Source organism: Crocodylus siamensis, chromosome 5, assembly GCF_052110815.1.
Source record: "Crocodylus siamensis isolate JL-2025a chromosome 5, ASM5211081v1, whole genome shotgun sequence".
Taxonomy (NCBI): Eukaryota; Metazoa; Chordata; order Crocodylia; family Crocodylidae; genus Crocodylus; species Crocodylus siamensis.
This window is the reverse complement of record NC_143399.1, coordinates 16269941-16286472: the sequence shown is the minus strand read 5'-3', so window position 1 is coordinate 16286472 and position 16532 is coordinate 16269941. Positions and strand designations below refer to the sequence as shown.

Below are 16532 nucleotides of genomic sequence, written 5' to 3'. Positions count from 1 at the left end.
ATGAACTATCCGTTGACCTGTTTGACTCCACCAATTTATTAAAATACCTTCTAGCATTTGCTCAACTTATATGGTTTTCAACATACTCTTAATATGAAGTAATGCCGCAGAGCACTTTCAGACAGCCTCGTACTCCACAGGTGGCTCCACTGACTTCAGTGGGATTATTCACAATGAAGGCCATTATAGTCTAGAGAAAGCCGGAGGGAATACTGTCCACAGCCAGACATGGACAAGTGCCATTGACATCAATATGATTTATACTGAAGATAGTATATGATTCCTTGTTTGTGATTAGCAAACAAATTCTCTCCCATGGCAGTGCCACAGGTATATTCACTACTAGTAAATATACTTTTATTATTCTGTTAATGTTCCCTTCAGTGTGCTTGCAAAAGTCATGAATTTTTACGCAACATTTTTGCACAGGACTCATCATTCTTGCATCTGCTTCCTTCCCTTGCATTTTTTAATTGTTTGCACATAGGATGCATGAAAAGATGGTACTACCTTGATGCCTCACGTTTTCCACTGTTCTGGGACTCTGTGTTCTTACAGAGTAAAAATTAATTAAAAGAAAGAGAACATAACAAAACCAAGTGATGTGCATGCAATCAACTTCTGGCACTTGCCATAATAAAATTTCTGAAGACAGTCACTTGAAGAGATGCTGTACCATGCTACATTAAACATCTTCCCACACAAAAGAATATGCTGTCTTTAATAAAAAGCTAAGGATCTGTTATAAACAATTTAAAGCAGAAACATACTTTTGGCAGCTGGCTTCCAGCAGAGAAGTCACTAAAAATAGCCAGGGGCAGATTTCCCTTGATTGGGAGAAATACAATAGTTTCTGCATCCATAGTAATATAGTGCCATCTAGAGGTCGTTGTGCTTTAAAAAAAGAAAGCTAGAGAGCCTGATTCTGATTGTATGAAAAGTGAAGACAATTTGAAGAAATTCTCATGATATAAAAAATTATACTGCTGCAAAACCAAAATATATGCATTAGAATCAGTTCCAAAGTATTTTTAATTGATTAGTTTTCCCACCCAGATTAGAGAAATGTGAATCAGCAAGCATCTCCCTCTATGCATCACTAGCTAGTATATCCAATTATGTCCCTATCCTACCCACCTTCACTGGGTTCTGTTCTTCCTGCAGCATGTCATGTGAAGAATAGGTCACAAAAAGGAAACCATAAAGAAGTGTTAAATTTAAGTGACTTCTCAAAATTGCAGTGCAAAGCCATATATACTGAAACACTGGAGCCACATTTGTACTGAAAATTACAGGAGGCATCCAGAGCTAGAAAAAATTTTGCACATATGTTGATGTGATAGTATCCACATTCAGAGGCTGAAATATTAACTACAGCTTTGCAGAGTGCATTAGCCCTGTGCCTTTTAGGGCTGTGAACGGTTTACTGAAGAATGTTGTCAGGGCTAGGGCCAACGATAAGCTTCTTTCACCTCAAATGTACCTATGACAGAACTAATCCTTGTCCTGGCCGGCTACTTTGTCCTTTCTCCTCTGCTTGTGGAAATATTGATATATTTTTTAAAAGTAGTTCATAAATTGTCCCAGATGTGAATTCAAAGCTGTGTGCAATTTGAAACTTTGTTCTTTCCCTGGCACAGTCGTGGATGTGTTCCTCGTTCAAAGAGGTTGATCTCAGAACTCACAGAGCTGCCGAACTAGAGGTTATAAAATGTATAAAGGAAAAAAGCCCCCAGTAGGCAGATAAATTAATATTTCAAATTGCTGAGAAAAAAACATAATTGAAGGAAGTCACTGAACAGTTCCAAAGATCTTGTTTTGTCCAAGAAAGAACTGTCTTAACTTTCATGCCTGAACTTTTATAGAGACACCATTTGTATCTTTGGTACCTATGGAGTCCAGAATACTTTTGGGCTAGGCTAAGTAGTGAACAAACCCATTATGAGAGATGGGCTGATCTAAATAATTTATAATATTCATAGACTGGAGAGGCAATGGGTGGAAGAAGAAACAAAGTTCATGGGAGATGAAGTGGCTTGTCCAAGGCCATAGTGCTTGACAGCAGAGAGTTAGGAATCAACCCCAGCTCAACTGACCCCAGGTTCAGTGCACTGTTAGGTACTTAGATATTTACCTGTCATCCCAGTAACTCAAATGTCTTTCAATCACCAATGTATTTATCCTCACAGCTACTGTTTACAAAGAGGGTCTCAAACTACTTGTGGTGGAACAGAAATCTTACTTGGGTTTTCCTGTGATCCGGGCACCCATTTCTTCCTTTCAGTTCATGCTGCCTCCTATGTAGATACATAGTGATGTAGGTTCAACAGATATCATACAGTCTAGTGGGCAACTATGTTGTAAGTGTGCTGGATATGAAATTCTGATACTGGTGGATCTTTCCCATCTTTAAGTATCAGGATCAGGACACGTTCTTAAATGTTATTCATACAGCTGACTTTTCTAATGGATTCCTACACTGAATATTTGTATTCCTCAGTGCAATCCTCAGATCTACGGTTTCCCTTATACATTGCACAACTACTAGAATATTTATAGTTGTAATAGTTCCCACAGCGCCACAGACAAGTCAGGGCAGCATATGCCTGCACTTGGGTGGATGGGGAGTGCTCAGTGCCATTCTCCCTGGATTTGGCTGCTGCAGCAGTATAAGCAAGCCCTGTGTGTATCCAGGGTCACCAGTTACCTATAGCAACTAATGCAATCAGGTTTTTTTGTTGTTGTTTTCTGTTCTAAGTCCTGCAGAGGCTAGCACATCTTCTTTTCCATCTTGTGTAGTAGCACCTGAGACATGTGTAGATCCACACCAATCAGAGTTTTGCAAACCCACTGAAGACAAAGGAGAAGGGGTGAAGGAACTGAGTTTGCACAGATGTGAAAAATATCCCTGTGCATGTTTTACTCACCTTTGCTCACCTAAAGCTGACAGGAGTTTTGCCTGAAAAAGGGCTGAGTGATAGGTCTAGGATCTTCCCCACAGGGCTGACATAAATGTATTTGTTTTTAACCACCTATCAAAATAAAAGTTTCTGGTTTGTATATGAGATCTTGTAGTTTAGTCCTCTAATCCTTTGGTAGAGAGAGTGTTAGTCCAGGCTACTAGATTGTCCACTTCCTCTTCCCACGGCTCTTTTTCCTGGGCGATGGGTCTCTCTCTACCTGTAGCTTGACTCTTTGGTATTGGATCTAGCACATCTGTGGTTTGAAAGACAAAAAGGTTCATAAGGAGAAAAAACAGCTAAGTGGAAGCAAGTTTTCTATAACAATTTCGAGGACTTTTTCTTTTCCATTTTTAATTTGCAGTAATTTTTGGAAACTTATTTCTCAGGGCTATAAAGAGACTGTGTTTATGTAGCAACATTCAAGTCATCAGATACAAAACCATGTGATACATTATATATACCATACATCTTTATACCACCTGCGCTGGTTGCCGATCCAGCTAAATTCAGTTTGTCAAATGGAGCTGCTGCTCATCTTAACCGTGGGACTCAGGCTGTGACTAGACAAAATTCTGTTCTAGTTTACTTTACTACCAATATTAAAACTTTCTGCCATTTGCTCTACTACCAATATTAAAAAATGTATAAGCAGGACTCCTGGCTCTATAGCCATGCAGCGTTAATGGCATTAATGTTTGCCCTTGTCAGGAAGGCAGCTATAAATGCTTTTAAGACAAACAGGAAGCAGATTTGTTGAGAAAGGTGGTGCTATTTTAATTTTTTTCTACTTAATTTGCAGCTAGATAGAATGTACTTTGGATACTACAATGTTTCCAACCACTTTCAGTACAGATCAAGTTCTGCACGCAAGCTCTTGGGAAAGACGCTTACAACACATACAAAACATGGTGTTTAGATCTTTTTAGATGGAGAAACAGTGATTAATTATTTTTTGCACAAGTAAACATTTTGCTCTTAGTTTAAAAACAAAACCATTTACTGTTGTATGACCCCTTTTTCCTTCCCACATGTAGATTCGGTAAGAAATCTATTTAGATTGTAAGGAAAAATGCACTTGTGAGATAAAAAGCACTGTGTAACCAGAATTCAGTACCCACCTTTGTTGTTCCAATACACAGCTTCTATTACTGTTAACTCTCTAACCTGCCCCTCTCCTTACTGGGTATGAGGTCTCCAGGTGCAGTCATCTACATGAGATCTCACATGGAGACTTGTTCTATCTCTCTGGGGAACAGCAAGCAGCAGTCTGGGCGAGGCTTACTGATCTGCCGCAGGTACTCAAATCAGCAGATATGGATCAGCTCAGTTGCAGCATCTGGGAAGAATGCCCAGCCATGGCCTAGGCAATGATCGTGGAATTTCTCTCTTAAGAGAGCCCAACTTGAGTTGTGTTTCTCTTCAAGTTTTACGTTCAAGATAAGAAAAGCTGTAATTTTAAGATCTGTAATAATATTTTACTAGACAATGGGTCACTCAAAACCAAAACAAACCTAGTAAGATATTATTTTTGCCTACCACCTGTCTACCTCACAGGGGTGTGTTGTGGAGGCATAGGTGTTAGTCTGCAAAACAGTGTGGAGGGTCACCGCAGAAGACATTAGAAACATCATCCTGAACATGACTACATGGAAATCTCACAAACTCTGGTAAGCCCTTAAATGTGCTCTCATCCAGGGGTGAATATCTGAAACCAAGATGTTGCAACTGTGCTTCAGCCCTCCTTGAACATATTGTCAAGAGGCTGCACCTGTATTTCTTTTTTAAAACATACTGGCAAATACCTGGCTTTATCTTATCCCTGGTCCTAGAAAGCTAGGACATATTCTCTCATTTCCACCACTTTATTTTGGTGAAGCATTGCTCCCTCAGTGATGTTACTCCCACTTTTCATAAAGTTTGGCAAGCAGAATCAAATCTCCAGACTTTTTGCTCAGCAGGGACCTCATCCATTGAACAATTTGGGGCAGATTCTCTCTACACTATGGAAAATGCAATTATACTACAATGCTGGAGACTGTGTCATGGATTTATAGTGACACACCAAAGTTTCTGCCACACCATTAGATTTTTGTCCTTGGTGGAAACAGCATTATGGTTTCAGAGTGCACATATTCTATACAGGTCCAATTAAAGACTCATGCTATTTTAAGTTACAGTGGATTTATTCCAAGTTTACTTTTCTGCATGTAAGGGGAGAATCAAGCCTTAAATGGGCACAATGGAAATGCTTCATTTTGGGGTACTGAGTCTTTACCTGTTGTTTGCCAGAGTTGATAGTTGTCCTGTTTCTCGTTGCTCACCTTGAGCAGTCTTTCATTTTTTTGTTTCCTTTGCCTCCTGATGAGCTGAGACATAATTGTTCTATATCTGTAAGCAGACAGAGCATCAGTTTGATACTGTTGATTTAGGCTTGGCTCCAAATATAAATTTGTCTTTAAAAAAATCTCATATTGTACCGAAATGAGAATACTTAAGCATGTGTTCAACTGTAAGCATGTGCCTGCTCAGCACAGCACTAAGAAGCAGATTAGGAATAAGTTTTTTATTGGACCTTAAATTTTTGGTGGAAAAACCTGAAACTATTCTGACAATGACAGAATTTCTATTACAAATTTTGGTGCTTTGGGTGGAGAGGAAGGGAGAGGGAAGGTGGTAGGCACTGGACAGGAGAAGGAGCCAGGAGGGGAGGTGCCAAACAGCAGGAAGGGTTACATGGGGTTGGGCATATACCTTCTCACATTGGGACACTGCAGCTGCTGCTCAGCTCAGTGTAAATGGTGGTGGCAGCAGTGTCATGGGTTCTCCAGGAGTTGCCATTGTGGCCCTTCTACATTAGCATTTGGGGCTGGTCCCCTGCTTGCCCATCCCTAGTTATGTTATTGCCCAGAATAACCTATAGCCTGTGGTTAGGGGCAACCAGGTTCAAATTCTTTCTCTGCCTGATTCAGACTAGGGACTTCCTACATCTCTCACAAATGCACTGAGAACTGAGTTACTGGTTATTCCTGGGGGTCTCTCTCTATCCGTGCTCCCCTTCGCACTTTGCAAAAAAACCTCAGATTCATGCCAATGCAGATTTGGGGAAACCACAAACAGCTTCCTGTGGTGGGAAGCCCCTTCCTATTCAGCTCTATTAGGAAGCTGTAATACCTAAGAATCTGGAAGTGCCAGTGACTACAGGCTGTATCCTGTACGGTGCCAAGTGCTCTGGCCTTCACACAGCAAATCACTGAAGCACCAGTGTAACTTTAAAACACATGAGTGATCCTGAGGAAATCAATGGGATTATTCGCATGGTTGGAATAAATCATATGCCTAAATCCTTTGCTGGATTGGGGCCAGAGGAGTTAGCATTTTACAGACATGAGCCTGCAGTCTGTTTCAAGACAAGAGAAAGGCACAATGGAAACAGAGGCCATGTCCACTCATGCATGGATGTTTGTTTCTCCAGGGACAGCTTGCAGTGGTGCACCTTGTGCCACCACTTGTCCCCAAGGAACAACTGTGCCATGTGCCCTCTGGTGCATGGCAGCTTACTCTGGCGGTGGTAGGGGAGGCTGGGACCAGCACTGGGCTGGCCCCAGCAGCCTTACCTGTGGTCCTCCTGGGGTTCAGTGCAGCTCCAGCCAGCCAGGCTCTGGTTTTGAGTGGTGCACGCTGCCCCAGATCTGCTGTTTTTTTCCTTGGGGATTTTTTTGACCCCTGGATATCCAGGGGTCAAAGAACCCCCCCTGTGCTGCTCCCTTGCAGCACAGAGAACAACTGAATGTGCAGTCTGCGGCACCCCGTACCACACGGCTGTGCTTGTCTGGCCAGAGAGCAAACTTCTAAAAATGAACCAAAGTGAGAGAATTCCAGCCCTTTTAGATATCTGAGATGTTGCATGTCATACAAGCACAGAAATAGTTTTGCTTCCAGGGCAAAGCATGTTTTTTAAGATGACAGCATACCTATTCATTTTTTGAGATTTTTTTTTGTCTTTCTAAACATATCATGCTTAGATTGATGGGGGGCCAAACAATGGTTTATTAACACTGGAGAGATAAGAGAGGAGTGAATGACAACTCTGAAAAATAATTTATTCTCTCCTTCTAGATTCCCTTGGAGGAGTATTTGTTTATTCTTGTTAAACTCTTGGACTTCTCCCCACTATCTGTCTGCACTGTTCAAATGTAACCAAGGTTGCAAGAGACAGTTATAGATATTCAAAGCACAACATGTTTTAAAACACAGGTATTTATGTCAACCTATCTTTCTCTTGGCTTTTAGACAACATTTGGTATATTAACTTCTGAGAGATTCAGGATGTGTTTGCAGTTGGCAAGGATATAGAATGGGTGACTATTCCTAGTTTTTTAATTTCTTTGTTAAAAACAAGCCTGAGGGTTCAATTTGATATAAAGAATGTTTAATGCATTCTCTTTCTAGCCACAAGGTGGCAAACAAGCTTTTAGTTTTTCATAAAAGCTGTTTTCAGAAAGCAAGGGTCCAAACATATATATTCTGCTTTATATACTTTTCTGTCTTCAGTAATCTATTGTCATTCAGTTTTAAAGAGTAGTGCTCAGCCCACATGACTGAATTGCTTTTTTTGTCAGAGAAGGAAAAATAAACTAAAGACACTTTAGACAAAGTATGTAACGGTATACTTCATGGTCATTGTTGTTGCATCAATTTAATGAGCATCCCCAAGGTAGACTGACACCAAACCAGAAGAAAAAGAGTTCTGCTCCTGAGTGGGCACATCTACACGAGATGTCAACTAATTAACTGTGCAGTGAATGTCTCTGCATCTACACATGCACCTTATTATGGTGCACAAAACTAAAAAACTCTATGGCAAGGTAGTACTTATGTTTTACAAATATTACCTGGCTGCAGAATTTTTTTATGTGCAGCAGCACACATGTAGATGCTGTCCTAGCCAGTAGGGCTGTGCGAAATGGCACCGCTCTGTTTCGACTTGAGTTTTGAAGGTTTGATGGAACAGCGTTCTGTTTCAAATTTAATTTCGATATGAAACAGCTGTTCTGTTCTGTCGAAGCAGAAAGGCTGTTTCGATACTGTTTTGATGTTTCACTGGGGATGGGAAGTCAGCCCAGCTGGGCTGTCTCTCCATCCCCCATGCTAGATCGTGCCCTGGGCCTGCCCTGGGCACAATCTGGCATGTGGGATAGGGAGGCAGCCCAGCTGGACTGACTTCCCATCCCCAGCACTATGGTCGAAATGTTTTGACTTTCAAAACGTTTCGACTCGCCTCGTTTTGTTTCGAGGCTATTTCAATGGCCTTTGCTTTGTTTCGATTTTGCTGTTTTGACCTCGAAATAAGTTGAAACAGTGTTGAAATGAAATCGCCATTGAAATTTCATACAGCCCTATTAGCCAGGCCTTCTGCAGGCTGACACCTGGGTCCCCTGCCAGTGGGCTGCTCTGACTGGACATCATGTGCTGTACATGAGTAAACTCCGGAGTTTTTTTGTGAGCATTAATCACACATATAGACATGGCCAGTAAGTTACAATATACCTCCACAGCAGCCACTCCTGTGATTGCAGCTCGTGTAGACACACTCAGGCTTAGCAGTACATGAACCTGTAGGTCTGAAGCAGCTCATAGATACATATGGGTTAACCACCCAGGTATTTGCCCAGCTTCTCAGGAGGTTTTTGAAGCCCAATCTGAGCTCCATGCTGTTATTTCTACACTGGTAGCAGTATTCAACACACTAGTTTGACTGTGTCTAGGTGAACTGAAACCACGGCAGCATAGATAGGTACACAAATGCACCAGTAAGCCTTAGCCTTTTATAAAACCTCTGTTTTTTATCTATTAAAATGGAAGCAATGGACTCATCTGACACACTGGGAAGTGAGAGGCAGAATTAAATAGTGTTTGTAAAACTTTGAGGGGCACTGATGATAACACATGGTTAAGTACTTAGCTGAAACTGGGCCTACAGCTGCGGGCAGGAAAACATTATTTATTCTTATTAAATTCATCGGCAGGAATTTTTTTACATTACAATGACTAATTTCTGAGACCTGGTCTCCAGCCATTCTACATGCTCTATGCAGGAGACGTCTAACAGTTCACCTTCATTTTGTCTCTCATCAGTAGGAAGCATTTACTTCCCCTCAAAAAATTCTCCCCTACCTCTTTTGTTACATACAATTTTAAATGGCCTTTCAAAATCTGTCTCTGCTTTCTGGCCTATGATTCATAAACCTCACTACAATTATAAATTATATTTTGTTTCCTGGATATTCATGTGTCTCTCTGGTTAACAACCAATATTTTCTGCACTACTGCCTGATCATACCTAAGAATAGTATCCTCACTCTGTTCTAAATCACAGGTTCAGAAGAGTTAATATTTATATACTTAGCACCAGATTTATATACTGGTGTTGCCAAGAGAAGAATTTGGCCTGATACTGGTTATTTATATACTACAGTAGCTGGTGAATCTATGTAAACTAGTTAGCTGTAAACAGCTGGAAATGCTTTTTCGTGAAGCGTATTGTACAAAAGTGAACTGTTCTGCAATTTGTTTTATATTGTTTCAGGAATTCAACTTTGATTTTGAGAAAAATTTTAATATTTTCCACATTGTCTTTATTATATACCCAAAATTAAAGTTCTACTATACTGAGGCTACAGACTTGGCTTCATTCTTCCTTATCTCAATGCCAGAAGTTAGGGATAGATAATTTGTTTCAAAATACGAGCATGTTTCTGAGCTGTTGGCAATTGGGAAAAGAATACCAAATGAGAAACAACACTCTGTTTGAACCTGGTACCATGCATTTGAACCTGTCTTTGATCAGTCAAACCCAGAAATTCGAAGGCAGAAAGAAATCTGCTAAAAGCGTATTATCTCCCACCAGCAGATGGCAGCGAGATGTGGCTATTTCACACCACTGTATTCCTCTCCACCTCCAAGAAAACCCCACGTAGCAATTTCCTCTCCGGCTCCTACAAAACTAACATAAAAATTTGCTTTACTTGACACCAAAGACAGTTTTCTGATGTGACTCCAGATTGCTTGAGCAATATGCAAAAAAAAAAAGTTTAAAAAATGGAAAGGACAAGTATGTGAGGGTTTTTTGAAGATTTTCTCGGGTCATGAAGGATGCTGTGGCCCTACATGATGAAGCAATTATGAAACATATAAAACAAAGGAGTTCTGTGAAAGGAAATAAGGAAGTTGTGTCAAAGGAGAATTAACCTTCTATTTTACAGTTTTTTTCAGAAAGAAAAATAAACTCTTAATTTGAGTTCAGGTTTAGCTCTGCTTCAAATTTTACCTGTAATTAGCTGTCCTTTTACTTCCAATTGATTTTGAAAGCAAACAGGATTCAAAGGATAAAAATGATTCCTCATTTTTTGGCCTGTTATGAACTGTCAACAGCAACAGAGGTGAAAAAACCTAGCTTGATCTATGAGACTACAAGGACGCATATTGGCATCTCAGATTCCTGTATTTTTTTCCCTTGCTTGGAAGCAGGGATTCAGTCACAGAAGCACTAGGGATAAAATTTAAGTAGGCACCTCAAAAGTGTAAGAGCCTTAATTCAGATCCCCCACGGATCTAGACCTGCGTAACTCCACTGTTCACACACGTTTGGACCAGTTGAGGTTCTGGCTTGATAAGCTTGAGCTGTGCTTGGCCATCTAGCGAGTCTTCTATTTATTCTGGCAGGTATTTACATTCTGGGCTCCCCTTAGTCTTTGTTCCATAAAGGAGCAGTCAGTAGCATAACTAGGAGGGGGCCACCAGGATAGCTTCCCGCGTGCCGACTTGATGGTGGAGAGAAAAATACCAGCTGCATCTTCAGCCACACAATTGCTTCAGCTGCACAGCACCAGTGGGAAGTCATCATTGCTTTGGCCACTCGGCTGCTTTGTTACCCCCGTGGGAACAGTGGGCACCTACTTAAAAGGTGCCCATGGCTAGAGTCCACTTGAGCGTTAGGTGAAAATGCCGCCCTGCTTCAGATTCCTAGGACCTCTCCCTTCCCACTCTGCCTCCAAACCAGCCATAGGATATGAGGGAAGGTTTGGCTTTAAGAGTCAAAATCCATGATTCAGTGTAGCTGAGCAATTAGCAGTCTGGAAACATGCTGCAGGGCACAAGTACTGACTGCCTGAAGTCTTCACAGACGTTCAAATGTTGCAATGGCACGTAGGTCCAGACATTTAGCAATTCAAGCTCAAGGGACTGACAACACTTACATATTCTCATCCCATCCGCCTGCTTCTATCAAATTTCTTTCCTTCCAGCTGTAGTAATTCCCCATGAAGACTGGATCTTCAAACACTGTAATGCCATAATTACAGAAAATTAGTTAGAATACAACATGTGCCAAACACAGTATTCCTCAAAGTAATACTTAATATCTGAGTGCTACAAACATATACATCCCTTACATTCATTTCTAGCAAAATCCTGCACTATAAAAGACAATGGGAGCTTGCTATCTTTTTCAAAGGAAGCAGGATCAGGGCCACATTAAGAGCTGCATATTACTATTACTACTAATTAGAGTCCTGGCCCTGACTGATCTCAGCTACTAGGAATAACTTTGAAGTAACTCTCCTGATGTCCTTGGCATTGTCTCAATGCATACAAGTATATCCGAGAGCATAATTGGAGCTTCTTCACTGTATGCATACTTTTAAAATACCATGAATAAAATGAGACAAGAATTGTCACTGAAGTGCATGACAAAAAGGAATACTGAAACGATATTATCTGACATACTTTTAATATATGAATATAATCCTGGTCTTGTATACTCAAAGTGACAGTCATTAAAGTCCAATTAAACAATTGCTTTATGTCTAGTTTTGTTGGTAATTTAGTTACAGTAGACTGCAGTCGTGGGATGTTACTTTATAACCAAGGCCATTATACTGTCCGCAGTTAATTTTTTTCTTAATCATACCTAGATTGTATTTATCATTTATGACTCCTTAATATATTTTCTGTCTACTACCAATCTTGATTTCCATGTCTTCCAACAAGAACCTACATAGATAGTAAATTCTTTGGGAAAAGGGCCATCTTTTTATGCCATGTTTCTACAATGCTTTGTACAATAGAACAATCAGTCCAGTGGGGCTCAACCTTTTGGCTCCATGGGCCAGATGAGTGGCAGAAGGCCAGTCTTCAGGCTACATACGATCCTGCATGCCAGAATTAGCTGCCACTGCTCCTCCATCACCAAATTTTTGGCCCTGTGGAGAGCCCCACGGACCAGATGACATGACTCCACAGGCCAGGTCTAGCTCATGGGCTAGCATTTGAGTAACTGAGTTTAGTCCATGACTGCAGTTTGTACACACTATTACAATACAAGAAGAATAAGGACTTGATCTTTAACCAGTTTAAACTGGTCTAGATAGACTGAAGTTACTGGAATTATGTCAATTTAAATCAACTGAGTTACTGCCCTAAATTCTGGACACCTGAGGTAGATGATGTGATTCTGAGCTCACTATCCACAGCAGCTCCACTGAAGGCAAAGTTCTTACTCTAGTGTAACAACAGCATGAAGGCAGGATCAATCTCATTATGTTTAATTTTACTAAAGCGGACATATCATCTTACATGGAGCTTTAAAATATTCTTTTACTTTTGATGTGGCTATTCCAGACCATGTCCTGTGGTAATCTTCAAATGAAATGCTTGTAATCCTTCTGTAACTATAAATGCAGAACAAGACAAGGGTTTCTGGCAATTATACAATTTGTTAGTTAACACAGATTTTCATGAATAAACTTCCACAATAACAACAGAATGAATTCAAAGGGATTTAAATGATTGCACAAGGGCTGCTCAAATGACAAGAGAAATAAGATCACACGTGTGCAAGCAGTTCAAACAATAGACATATTTTAAATACATTCTATCTATGTTAACTTGTTATCAATTTATAAGACAACCAAACTGAATTATCTTAATATTCTGTCCCACATCCTCTTCCAAGTATTAGCATAGCTGAACCAGGAGTATCTATCCGAGACATTTACTGCGGAGTTATCTAATTAGCTCTGCAGTAAACATCTTGGCATCTACACATGTGGTCCTACTAGGCCGCCGCAGTAATTTAATAAACATGTGACATGGCTGGCTGGGGCATGAGGGTGCTTCAGTGCAGGGGCATCCTGCTGTGGCTGTGCTGCGGTTCCAGGCACACATGCAAACACAGCGCCCGAGAGCAATAAATTCTGGCGCAATATACACCAGAGTTTATTGTCAAATTGATATACATGTGTAGATGTGCCCAATGAGTGTCTGTAAAGCTGTTCTGCTTAAGGGAACAAACAGTTAATAGGGCAGGAATATATTTCTTTTAAAATGGCTAATAGTAACTGAGAAAGTAGAGTTTTTTGAGACCCGACTTACTATTTTCCATGAATGTGTTTTTCAGTTTCAAAATTATTATTCAAACAATGCAAATAAAGCAAAGTGGTTCCTTAACTAGCACACTGTTTACTGTTTTTTGCTTTGCTGTCTAGCTTATTCAGGCTGTAGGCCAAATTCTGTCCTCTGTTTTACCCTGTGGCTCCTATTCAGGCTCCAGCTGGCTGACCCCAAGAATGTCCTATCTCACTCGGTGACACTGAGGATTAAGCCTCAAAACAGAAATCCTGTCCCATTTGAAAGTAATGGGGACTTTGCCACTGACCTTGACAGGTTGCAACGGTGGGCGGATGAGAATAGGATGGGGTTTAACACTGATAAGTGCAAGGTGTTGCACATGGGGAGGAAGAACCGGCACCACACTTACAGGTTGGGGAACTCTCCTCTTGCCAGCACGGAGACGGAAAAGGATCTTGGAGTCGTCATTGACTCCACGATGAACATGGGCCGGCAGTGTGGGGAGGCAGTCAAGAAGGCCAATCGTACCCTATCATGCATCCACAGATGCATCTCGAGCAGGTCCAGGGAGGTGATCCTCCCCCTCTATGCGGCACTGGTCAGGCCGCAGCTGGAGTACTGCGTCCAGTTCTGGGCGCCACACTTCAAGAGGGACGTGGACAATATGGAAAGAGTTCAGAGGAGGGCCACTCGTATGATCAGGGGTCAGCAGGGCAGGCCTTATGAGGATAGGCTACGGGACCTGAACCTGTTTAGCCTCCACAAGAGAAGGCTAAGGGGGGACCTTGTGGCCTGCTACAAACTGGTCAGGGGGGATCAGCAGGTATTGGGGGAGTCCCTGTTCCCCCGTGCGCTGCCAGGAGTGACCAGGAATAACGGTCACAAACTGGCGGAGGGTAAGTTTAGATTAGATATTAGGAGGCGCTACTTCACAGTCAGGGTGGCTAGGGCCTGGAACCAGCTTCCAGGGGAAGTGGTGCAGGCTCCTAGCCTGGGGATTTTTAAAAGGAAGTTAGATGAGCACCTTGCCGGGGTCATCTGACCCCGGTGCTCTTTCCTGCTAAGGCAGGGGGTCGGACTAGATGATCTACCTAGGTCCCTTCCGACTCTAGCTACTATGAAACTATGAAACTATGACTTCAATGGAGGTCAGAACCTATCCAAGATCTCCCTGCAAACTCAAGTACAAGAAAAGCATAGAATAGTAAGACCCAGATGCTTCAGAAGTACAAGAAAATATACAAAAAAGTACAAGAAGAATTTTGAAAGGGAAAAATGTGTCTTTTTCATGAACAGTTTATCTCAGGCCCCCTCTACACGTGTAGGTAAAGGTGTGATAAGATCTAATGTATGATCCATACAATTGCACCTCTTGCCATGCTACACACGCATGGCAGGAGTTGCAACTGTGGCATTGCACATTAGATCCAATCCACCATATTGTCAGTGCAGGGGAAGCTTGATCCAAGAGCTGGATCCTGGCTATGCGGGAGGTGCAGACAGGAATTAAGCCCTGCTACTTGTGGGGCTCTCAGTCCCGGCTACATGTGAGGTGCAGCCTGGATTGGGAGCCCTATCAGTTGGGGGGGCCTCTTGGTCCTTGCTGTGGGTGAGGAGCAGAACTGAGAGCCTCTTGTGGGCTGGGGGTTTCCCACATCCCCCTCTTACCTTGGGGATCACAGCAGCTGCAATCCTCAGGGCTCGGGGTTTTCACACTGGGCATGGTACAGCCCTGCAGCTTGGAGCCCAGCCAACTGATGGGGCTCCAGGCCACAGGGGAGACCTTGCTACACGTGCAAAATGAAAACTTGACAGCAATCAGCTCCAAAGTTAGTACACATTTTCGAGGTCTAACTTTATAGCTGGTTGGAGTTTTTTATCATGTGATAGCTACTTTGCACATGTAGCTGGTCTTCAGGAAATTGTGCGATACCTGTAATGTGTAGAGGGGGCCTCAGAAACAGCTTGCCAGTCCCACCTCCATAGCTGCACACGTGTTCAGCCAATAGTCACTCATACTAAGTTTCACCTGCAGAAGTCTCCCTTGAGGTATTTTGAGGAGACTGTAAGAGCTTCTAGGAGGGCACAGTCTCTGAGCTTGCCTCCTTGTTGCATGATGCACTACTGCAGACACCCTGCTTTTGTTTCTGCTGAGGTTACTTAGCTTTCCAGCGGAGTCAATTATCAACCCTTTAGTAACACCACCACAAAGGTACTGAAATCCAAACAAACTCAAAACCATAAGACTCTTCCATGTCTCCCGTGCTCAGCTCTCTTCTTGTACAGGACTTGTCAACACCTCATCTCTGCCTTTGACAGGGGACATGGCCTCCTGAGCACACAGGTGCCAAACAGAAAAGCAGATGTGAGACTAGTTGTTCATGAAGTTTCAGCCTCCAGCATGCTCAAGAGGGGCGACAGGCAGTGCCCTGTGAGCAGGAGTGGGTGGGCAGGGTACTCTTAGAAGTGTATGCCCCCAGAAATGGCAAGGATGTGGTGTAGATGTCATGCTTCCTGGAGCCCCTCATGGGTCTGACTCACCACAGGCAGGTCCCTCAGGCCAAAGGCTGAGGCTTCAAAGAGAAATTCCTTGCAGCTCCACTCCTCCCCCTATTCTCCTTCAATGGGGCTCTTTGTGACCTTTAAAAAAAAATTTAATAAGCACTAGGCTCGCCTCAGGATATCACAGGACCTTTCAACAAGGGTGGGTCTGTCACGGTGCAGTTAGGCCCAGACCTCTATAATGGGCCAATTCACTGCAGGAAAGGGCCAAAAAATCAGGAAGTGAGCAGTTTCAACATTGTATTTAACAGTCAACATTTTGTTCAATGTTTGGCTTTTTCAACTGCATCCTTTGTTTGTTTGGTTGTTACCCTTTTAAGCAATGATGTACAAGGTTGTTTAGTAGCTAAACAAATGATCATTGGAACAGTAGAGGCAGGATTTTACATGCACTGTAAGCTTTTTGGGGTAGGGTAATTTGGTTCCCTAACACCAGCTGACTCAATCGGTTCTGAGCCAAGGTTTCACATCCTGGGCACTGATGAATGGTAAGTTATAGTTTTCAAAAGCCCTCAGCGTAGGCCCTGCCCTCCCTGAAGTTACATATGGGGCCAGGAGGTTACTACTGGTATCAGTAGGAGGAGAATTAGGCCGGTCCCG

The 16532-nt window shown here is 42.2% G+C and overlaps 1 protein-coding gene across 1 annotated transcript in view; it reads right to left on the bottom strand.

The window, feature by feature from the left end:
- Positions 1-455: 455 nt before the first annotated feature.
- UBE2U (ubiquitin conjugating enzyme E2 U) overlaps positions 456-16532 on the bottom strand; it is a 28465-nt gene continuing 12388 nt past the window's right edge. Inside the window, 4 exon segments of the mRNA XM_090048903.1 lie at positions 456-3216; positions 5239-5351; positions 11219-11303; positions 12597-12691. Coding sequence (XP_089905029.1) covers positions 3077-3216; positions 5239-5351; positions 11219-11303; positions 12597-12691 — 433 coding nt within the window. The 3' untranslated portion in view covers positions 456-3076.